The sequence below is a fragment of the Colobus angolensis genome, unplaced genomic scaffold (assembly GCF_000951035.1).
Source record: "Colobus angolensis palliatus isolate OR3802 unplaced genomic scaffold, Cang.pa_1.0 Scaffold92, whole genome shotgun sequence".
NCBI lineage: Eukaryota > Metazoa > Chordata > Mammalia > Primates > Cercopithecidae > Colobus > Colobus angolensis.
Window position 1 is genome coordinate 2,946,833 of NW_012123154.1, and position 9,724 is coordinate 2,956,556.

A 9,724-nucleotide genomic window follows, 5' to 3' on the forward strand; every position below is an offset into this window, starting at 1 on the left:
CAAGTGATCCTCCTGCCTCAGCCTCCCAAGTAGGTGGGGCTGCAGGTGCATGCCATCACGCCCAGCTATTTTTTTTTATTGTGTAGAAATGGGGGGTCTCGTTATGTTGTTCATGCTGATCTTAAACTCCTGGGCTCAAGCAATCCTCCCACCTTGGCCCCCAAACAGGCGTGAACCATCACGCCCAGCCCAAAGCTTTGTTTATGATATTAGATTTCAAATTTCTAACATATCAAAGTAGCAAAGTAGTACAGTCAGCCCCCTGCCATCACATGGCTTCTACCCAATCTTGTTTCTTTTCTCCTCCCACCTACTCCCTCACTCCCATGTTATTTTAGAGCAAATCCCATCCATTTTATTTGCATGTCTTTCAGAATATATCTCTAAAAGACAATAACTCTTCTTTAAAGTAATGCTAATTAAAAGTCTATGAAAGTAATATATACTTAATAGCAAAAAACAGATTATTAAAAGTAGAAGCAAAAAGTCACCCATAGTCCTTTTGCCTGAAATAACTCCCATTAACATTTTGATGTATTTCTTCACAGATGAGAAAAAATTAATTTTAAGAACTTTTCCCCCTTCCCTGCCCTATAATCCAAATTGTGTGGGCAAATCTGAGATTATTAGATGCATTGGAAATACTTTCTCTTTTGTAGATAAAAAAACGGGTAGGCAGAATTTTAAAAACAGATATATTATGGGATGGCTATTCTCTATATAAGGAGTCATGGCAGTTTTTTTTCTTAAACGAAAAGTACTTTTATAGAAATTGGTCTTTGAAAATATTCAGCAAATAATTGTTTATTGCTTTCTATGTGCAGATCAAGTTTGTATGATAATTAAATTGTTGATGTACCTACAATTTTAAGAATATTTTCAGCCCTTTGTTTGGTCAGATTGTCTCCAAAGCAGCATAATAGCAAAGAGACTTTTCAAGGTTAATATGAAACTTTTTCTCAGCTATTTTTTTATTATCTATTTCTCAGGGGAAAAAGGCAATTTATCCTCTTAGGCAGTTTCCATAATGTTATACATTTAAAAATTAATCTGAAGGAGCTTAAAATATAAATGCATTAAGTGAAAAATAGCAATTGATTTAAATAAAATGGAGGAGGAGAAGTAAAAGAACCTTACCGACACAAAATAGAATGAGATTGGTTTGCAGATGGCGAGCGATGTGGCTTCTGCTCACAGTTCCCATTTCTGTGTGTGCCGGGGCAGGTTGGGGTGTGTATTTGAAAGGAAAGTTGGCTTTCTTTTTTCAGAAGGGAAGAGCTGAAGAGAGGAACCTCTTCTGAAGGAACCATAATCAGGAACTTTTTGAAATTGTGCAAGGATGGTTTGTAACTCAGCTTCATCATTTAACGTTGAGATTTTGGCCTGGAACACATTTAGAAATGTGCGTATCATTTTTTTTTTTCATGGATTTTACAGTCCTCATAGGTGTTAGATGTTTTTGGGTGAGATTTTGATTTACACGTAGCACATATTCCCAGGAAGAAGGAGTATTGTTTGACAGATAATTCATACTTGGATTTTTCAGAACAGTTCAGTCACTGTCCAGGGTATCTGCTGTGGGTGCCACTCTGGGCCAGTAACTGCTGGGAACAAAGACACAGCAGAAGGAGAAGTGGCTTTGTGTAGAGACAAGAGAAAAGTTAGTAAACGACACATTCTAGTGCAGTGAAGAAATAAATTGTCTATTATTAACTAGTTGTACTCCAGTTTTGAATTCAAAGACACCTTCCTTCCCCACTTTTTTTTGAGACAGGGTCTCTATCATCCAGGCTGGAGTGCAGTGGCAAGATTGTGGTTCATTGCTGTGGGTGCCACTCTGGGCCAGTAATGGCTGGGAACAAAGAAACAGCAGAAGGAGAAGTGGCTTTGTGTAGAGACAAGAGAAAAGTTAGTAAACAACACATTCTCATGCAGTGAAGAAGTAAATTGTCTATTACTAACTTTTTGTACTCCAGTTTTGAATCCAAAGACACCTGCCTTCCCCCCTTTTTTTGAGACAGGGTCTCTATCACCCAGGCTGGAGTGCAGTGGCGAGATTCAGCTCATTGCAGCCTCAACTTCCTGAGTAGCTGGGACTACAGGTGTGCACCACCACCCCTGGCCAATTTTTATTTTTTTGTAGATTCTGTGTTGTCTAGGCTAGTCCTGGCCTCAAGCAATCCCCCTGCCTTCGCCTCCCAAAGTGTTAGGATTACAGGTGTGAGCCACTGTGCCTGGCCCAAAGACCCCCTTTTAATGTGTTGAGAGACAAATATGTGGGCCCTCTGCCCTCCGTGTCCTCTCCCCCAGTGCTTAGTAGTGATTCAGTAAGTGTCTTCTTTGTAAAGCAGCAGAAACAGACTCAGGCTGACTTAAACAAAAGGAAATTTATGCAAGCATTTGAAGGTAGCTCCTAGAGTCACTGGGAGGGCTGGTGAATCTTGTGTGGGATCCACAGCCAGGAAGAATGCCTCAAATCACACCGTAAACAGGTCTGAAGAGGATGCTGCTGCCACTGCCAAACACTAGGTGCCATCAGCCCTTTCATCAGCATCCCTCAACCACTGCCCCGGCCCCTTGGTCTCACTGCCATTGCTCCACCCCCAGAGAAGGAGAAGCTCACATCCCCACTGCTCTGGGTCATTGGCTGTCCATTCCAGGGTGTGGGCAAGTGTGCCTGGCTCAGGCTGCGTGCCAGCGCCTCAGCTGCACGGCAGGCCAGGAAAGCGGCTCCCAGGCCTTGCCTCTCTCCCAGATTCTGGGCAGGCAATTCCCCAGACATGGGAAGAGCGTCATCTGCACCACTGAAAATTTTGAAAAATCTCTCCACCATGATATGATGTCTGTGCCCTTGGCATCTGCTCATGATATATTTTCTCATTAACAGAAAGACAAAGTTATTCGCAATCTGTTTTTTTTTTTTTTTTTTTTTGAGATGGCGTCTCGCTCTGTCACCTAGGCTGCAGTGCAGTGGCATGATCTCCACTCACTACAAGCTCCACCTCCCAGGTTCACACCGTTCTTCTGCCTCAGCCTCCCAAGTAGCTGGGACTACAGGTGCATGCCGCCACGCCCGGCTATTTTTTTTGTATTTTTTTTAGTAGAAACGGGGTTTCACCGTGTTAGCCAGGATGATCTTGATCTCCTGACCTCATGATCCACCCGCCTCGGCTTCCCAAAGTACTGGGATTACAGGCGTGAGCCACTATGCCTAGCCTCCATCTGGTTTTAACATTTCAACAGATGTATGTAGTTTTTGTATCACCATAGTACCTAAAAAGTACTCCCAAAGTTAAATATACTATCATCTGTGTGTGTGTGTGTCTGTAGTCAGTGTCAGGTTTGTATGTGAATTTGAGGACCTTCCCTAGTTCCCTTGTCCCCCAGGCATCTTTTGCTCATGAGTTTGGAAATGACTGATAGAGGCTTCATCTCTAGTCCAAGAAATGCCGGATGGTGCATCCATCCTACTGTTCCACCTCTTTCTGGTCCTGGAGCTTAATGTTTATAAAATTGTTCTGAAAAGGCAAGGAATGAGTCAGTTTCCCTTGAAAAACTCCACAATGATCTGTTTTTATAAATTAAAATCATTCATGAACTGTTTTTATTTTCAGCCTAATAAATCTCTTTGGGTAACAAGTTGCCTAAGTTTACTACACCAGTGGTATTTTCTTGCACTTGTCCAAAACTGTCTTTCAAATATTACATGTTACTCTCAGTTGCAGTATTCCAGCATTTATTTTATTATTTATTTTTTTTGAGACAGGAGTCTTGCTCTGTCGCCCGAGCTGGAGTGCAGTGGCCAGATCTCAGCTCACTGCAAGCTCCGCCTCCCGGGTTTACGCCATTCTCCTGCCTCAGCCTCCGGAGTAGCTGGGACTACAGGCGCCCGCCACCTTGCCCGGCTAGTTTTTTGTATTTTTAGTAGAGACTGGGTTTCACCGTATTAGCCAGGATGGTCTCGATCTCCTGACCTCGTGATCTGCCCGTCTCGGCCTCCCAAAGTGCTGGGATTACAGGCTTGAGCCACCGCGCCCGGCCTCCAGCATTTAATAACCAGTTTTCTAAACCCATTAACCATTACGCCCCCCAGTCAGTCTATTGGCAGATACTACCCAAAACTGTCAGAGAAGATAACAGTGTGGGCCTTGGATCCAGACAAACCTGGGCTTACATTTCCGTACTGACACTCATTAACCTTGCAAGCGTGGGCAAGTTCTTCAGCCCTTCTGAGTCTGTTCTTTATCTGTGTGCCCACCTGTTTCAAAGAGTACCTGGGAAGCATGAAAGAGGTAAGTCATGAAGCCCTCAGGCCTGGAATATACCAAGTCCTTGGTGGATATGGCTCCTCCCTGCTTCCCTCTTTAAATCACTTGTTTGTTCAAGAATTTAACTGAATGTTTTTGTTTGTATTAGTAGGTGGCAAGTGGGAGAAACCATCAGAAATTTTGGAAATCAAGGGACAGAACTGGGAAGAACAAGTGAATAGTCTGCCTGAAGTTTTCAGAAAAGCCGGTTTTGTTATCGAAGCTTTCACCAGACTGCCATACCTGTGTGAAGGCGACATGTATAATGACTACTACGTTCTGGATGACGCTGTCTTTGTTCTCAAACCAGTATAAACACGTGGAGGTCGAAGTCTTCGGAGTCCACATCCTCCGGGATGTGCCCTTGGAAGAGGGTCTGTGTTCACAATTATGTGAAGGGAGGACCCTTGGGGACTGCCATTCTAAATATCATGTAGGAATTTAAAAAGCCAAAATACTAATTATTTCTTTGTAGTGTGTAAAGGAATGTTTTTAAAAGACAAAAACCCAACTCTTTGTGAATTTTTATCAACTCTTTACTCAGAGCCACTCTGCAATGCAGGTCACACTCCAATTATGATGGAAGATATTTTTTATACTTAATTACAGTAGGGACTCATTCCCAGACAAAGCAATAGTCACGACTTCCTGGAACCAATCAATGGATTGTTTTTTGAAGACTGGCAATAAAGCTGTCCATTCAATTCCAAATACTGGTTTTAAGGTATAGCCGCTGATACTCTTTCATGTTTAGAAATTCTTTCTGTTATTATTCAAGAAAATGTTTTTAATCATGCTAATAAACTTTTTTGGAGATGACTTTGGCATCATGTTTGAATTAATATAAGGCTCCCCTAGCATTTTTTATTGGTTTGGCTTCAGGAGTACCCAAATAGTAGCATTATGTGAATGACGCAGATAATTTGAATAGTGGGGAAGGAAGGCTTCAGACTGGGGGGAAGGGTAGATGATTGTAAATTGCAGTGAACACTGAGGCAGTAAAAACAAAAACAAAAACAAAAAAACCCAGCCTCATTCAGATATAGAACTTCAGGGACCACCTCCACTCCCCAGTTAATGCTGCTGTGAAAATGCAAAATAACCTGGTTCTGACTTTTCATTGCTCATGTCCCACACCCTGAACTTTTGTTTTTTTCTGGACAATCTCAGGTTCTCAGAATTGAAACATTCAGTTTTGTCTACTGACAAAATGCAACTAAAAATGTTTTAATTCAACTTCTTACTCTACACTTGTATACCTCTCTCCCAGAGCTTGGCTCTTCCCTGAAATCCTTAAAGGAGTTTATTATTTGCCAAGAATATGGTTTGATGAAGACCGTGTCAGACTCATGCATTCTGGAATCCGTGAGTGCCTCCAACCATAAACCCAGAAACGCTGCAATAAGGAACCCATTAGCAAGATCAATAACCATCGTGGATATTCCAAAGAGCAGAGCACTTAACCCAGAATCTGAAATCTCAGTAATAACAGAAATGTCGATATGAGATTGTGGTTATTAACAATATGTTATTCTCACAAGTTTATTTCTTTTTTCATCTAGGTGTTTCATTAAGTATTCTCATTTATATACTCATAGAAGTCATCAAATCAACACTCACTCCAACACCTGGGTATAAAGGCGAATTAAAACCTGAAGAATTTCCTTTATTATTCATTAAGAACTGCATTCCCACATCCTCACACCAATATCTTCCACTGTTACTGTGCAGTCATACTAAGAGTTGGGTTATGTGATTTATGCAAAATTGTTATTGGTGTGTTCTAATGATTTTTTTCCAGGAATTCAAATAAGTGAAGTATAAATACTTAGCACTATAGATTGTAAAAATAGAAAGAGGAAATGAGAAAACTTAATGTCGTTCTTGTACAGCTGAGTTTTGCTTCTTTATAAACTGTCTGTCAAAATCAGGGGTTGCTGTTAGACTGTCAAGCAGAAGTGATGGATGTTCAAAGAGGCGGGTTGCCCCAAAGTGTTTTCTAACTTTCAAGGTGAGAATTTTATGTTCTAATAAGAAAAATACAACTCATTCTTAACCACCCCCCAAAACAGAGAAAACACATACATTTATGCATTTTAAAGATAAAAGTAGTTTCTCAAAAAAAATCAGTAGTTTCTCTGAAAACCAGCTTATTAAAAGTGCTGTTTTATGGTGAAAATTGAAACCAAATCCACTCACATTTCCTATCGGGTCTTGAAATTCTTGGTGGTGTGTCACCATTCCACTAGATGGCAGTGTTGCTTACTGAGTGTCAATGGCTTTTTTCCCCCTAAATGGAATCATGTTTTTCTCCCCACAAAGTACAATAAAGCTGCCTTGTCTGCACCATTCCTCGTGTAAGTGCTTCATATCAAGTTAAGACTCTCCTAGAGAAATTAAGAAGAGCTTTATTTGTGGTCAAAGCAAGCTAACCAGTTGACCTTAAAGGTTGAAATGCAAGCTACACCTGTGATTCCTAGCTCCCTGCACCTGCATTTTAAGCTCCTAAAGTGCTCAGACCACTGATCTCAGAGAGGAAAGGAGGTACAATGCCCTTAGTCATTTATCGCTTGTACAGAGTAGTTAAAAGCAATACTGTGTTTTCTGCCATCCAGTGTGACCTGTCGTCAGTTTTTACATGGTTGGCTTCTAACAGAAAAAAAGTCAGGTTGGAAAATAAAATGTAGATGTTTCAAGTCTTCCTGAGCAAAGCTTTGTTTTCCCTTGGTTCTGAGTATAGTATTAATAGGCTATACTGAGTATGTTAATTACAGTATTAATGAAGCAAGATGTTTTCATTAATTGCTTCCCACTATTTGGTTACTGATAGAGGTGTTCCATGATCCTTTTTCTCTAGCAATGACAGTATAGTATCATGGGCTGCCAGTGGCTACAGTGGCCTACCATGTTAGTGCAGATGCTTAAGCAACCCCCAGTTACCTTACATCCAGTGCTTCCACTGGCTGGGAGATAGTGCATGGAATCAGGGCAGCCTGGTCTGAGTTGTACTGTCTCAGTCTGTACATAAACTGGGCTCATAAATAACTTGAAACAAATCAGGACTATGTTGCCTAGGCTGATCTTAAACTCCTGGCCTCAAGTGATCCTTCCACCTTGGCCTCCCAAAGTGTTGGGACTACAGGTGTGAGTTACTGCCCCTGGCCTAGCACTGCCTTTATCTTGCAAAACTGAAACTGTGTTCCTAAACAAGAACTCTCCATTCTCTGCACCCCATCCTCTGGCAACTATCGTTCTACTTTCTGTCCCTTTGACTACTCGAGGTAGTCATGATCCGCCTCATGATCCAGTCACCTCCCATATAATTGGAATTATACAATATTTGCCCTTTTGCGACCTGCTTATTCCTCCTCCTCCTCCTCCTTCTCCTCCTCCTCCTCCTTCTCCTCCTTCTCCTCCTCCTCCTCCTCCTCCTCCTCCTCCTCCTCCTCCTCCTCCTCCTTCTCCTCCTCCTCCTCCTCCTCCTTTTTTTTTTTCTCTGAGATGGAGTCTTACTCTGTTGCCCAGGCTGGAGTACAGTGACGCAATCTCAGCTTACTTCAACCTTTGCCTCCCGGGTTCAAGCAATCCTGCTTTAGCCTTCTGAGTAGCTATGATTACAGGCGTGCACCACCATGCCTGGCTAATTTTTGTATTTTTAGTAGAGATGGGGTTTCACCATGTTGGCCAGGTTGGTCTCGAACTCTTGACCTTGTGATCCACCTGCTTCGGTCTCCCAAAGTGCCAGGATTACAGGCATGAGCCACCGTGCCCGGCCCATGGCTTCTTTCACTTAACACAATGCCCTCAGAATTCACCAATGTTGTAGAGGATGTCAGAATTAACTTCCTTTTTTTTTTTTTTGAGACATCTCTTTGTGTCCCCCAGGCTGGAGTTCAGTGGCGCGATCATGGATCACTGCAACCTCTGCCTTCTGGGTTCAAGCCATTTTCCTGCCTCAGCCTCCTGAGTAGCTGAGATTACAGGCGCCTGCCCCCACGCCTGGCTAGTTTTTGTATTTTTAGTAGAAACAGAGTTACACCATGTTGGCCAGGTTGGTCTCAAACTCGCTGACCTCAAGTGATCCACCCGCCTTGGCCTCCCAAAGGGCTGGGATTACAGGTGTGAGCCACCGTGCCAGCCAGAATTTCCTTCCTTTTTAAGGCTGAATAATCTATTGTATGGATAGACCATATTTTGCTTATCCATTAGTGTGTTGATGAACTCGGGTTGCTACTGTCTTTTAGCTGTTCTGAATAACGCTGCTGTGAACATGAGTGTACAAATATCTTGTGACCCTGCTTTTAATTCTTTTGGGTATATAACCAGAAGTGAAATTACTGGATCATGTGGTAATTCTATTTTTAATTATTTGAGGAACCACAATGCTGTTTTCTGCACCATTTAACATTTTTGCCAACAGTTCACAACCATTCCAGTTTCTCCACATCTTCACCAACATTATCTTGTTTTCCTTTGAGATGGAGTCTTGCTCTGTCACCCAGGCTGGAGTGTAGGCACAATCTCAGCTCACTGCTACCTCCATCTCTTGGGTTCAAGTGATTCTCCTGCCTCAACCTCCTGAATATCTGGGATTACAGGCACCTACCACCACGCTTGGCTAATTTTTGTATTTTTAGTAGAGACGGGTTTCAGGGTTTCGCCATGTTGGCCAGGCTGGTCTCGAACTCCTGACCTCAGTTGATCTGCCAGCCTTGGCCTCCCAAAGTGCTGGGATTACAGGTGTGAGCCACCATGTCCAGCCTATTTTTTTTTTTTTTTTAAGTAGTAGTAGCTATCTTATTGGGTGTAAGGCAGTATTGTGGTTTTGATTTGCATTTCCCTAATGACTAGTGCATCATTTGTTTTTATAGTACAACTTGTATGGCATTTGGCTTCATTTACTAGTAAACTGTGCTTTGTAGCTTGCTATCTATATCGGTATCACTGAATTGGAGTCAGTATTCAGTGATAACAAAATACTTCTTTTTCACTGTGAAATTTTATACTTTTGGAGAACTGGGAGAATATTATTACATGACTGAACTTAAGAATTCCCTCTGGATTTGGGTCAGTATGCTGTATTCACATGGATTAAATAATATGCTTTTGTTACAAAGTCACTTTAAAATTACTTCCAATACATGTAAAATGAAAAATAAATATTTTTTCTCTCAAGTAAATGACCATGTAAATTGGGATGTCTTATATATCTGTACTTCTTAAGTTCTGGAAATAAGAACAGATATAATGCCCAAATGCTGTTTTCTTATATCCTGTTTAGGATTCAACACAGAACGTTCGTTTTAAATGACTGTGAACTCTCAACACTTTTCCAAATGCCAGAGTTCAAGCGAATACACTGGCAGTTATTTTATTCTTTTTTTTTTTTTTTTTTTTGAGATGGCGTCTCGCTCTGT

The 9,724-nt window shown here is 41.7% G+C and overlaps 2 protein-coding genes across 6 annotated transcripts in view; one reads left to right on the plus strand and one right to left on the minus strand.

Annotated features, from left to right (window-relative positions):
- IGSF6 (immunoglobulin superfamily, member 6) overlaps positions 1-1,272 on the minus strand; it is an 11,969-nt gene extending 10,697 nt beyond the window's left edge. The window contains exon 1 of the mRNA XM_011931920.1: positions 1,138-1,272. Coding sequence (XP_011787310.1) covers positions 1,138-1,204 — 67 coding nt within the window. The 5' untranslated portion in view covers positions 1,205-1,272. The remainder of the gene's footprint in view (positions 1-1,137) is intronic.
- METTL9 (methyltransferase like 9) overlaps positions 1-6,656 on the plus strand; it is a 60,020-nt gene extending 53,364 nt beyond the window's left edge. For 3 of the 5 annotated variants that reach the window (XM_011931925.1, XM_011931923.1, XM_011931921.1), the window contains exon 5: positions 4,420-6,656. In XM_011931925.1, the coding sequence (XP_011787315.1) occupies positions 4,420-4,622 (203 nt within the window). In that variant the 3' untranslated portion in view covers positions 4,623-6,656. Of the gene's footprint in view, positions 1-4,416 lie in introns of all 5 variants that reach the window. The other 2 variants (XM_011931924.1, XM_011931922.1) reach the window with 1 other exon arrangement.
- Positions 6,657-9,724: the final 3,068 nt, after the last annotated feature.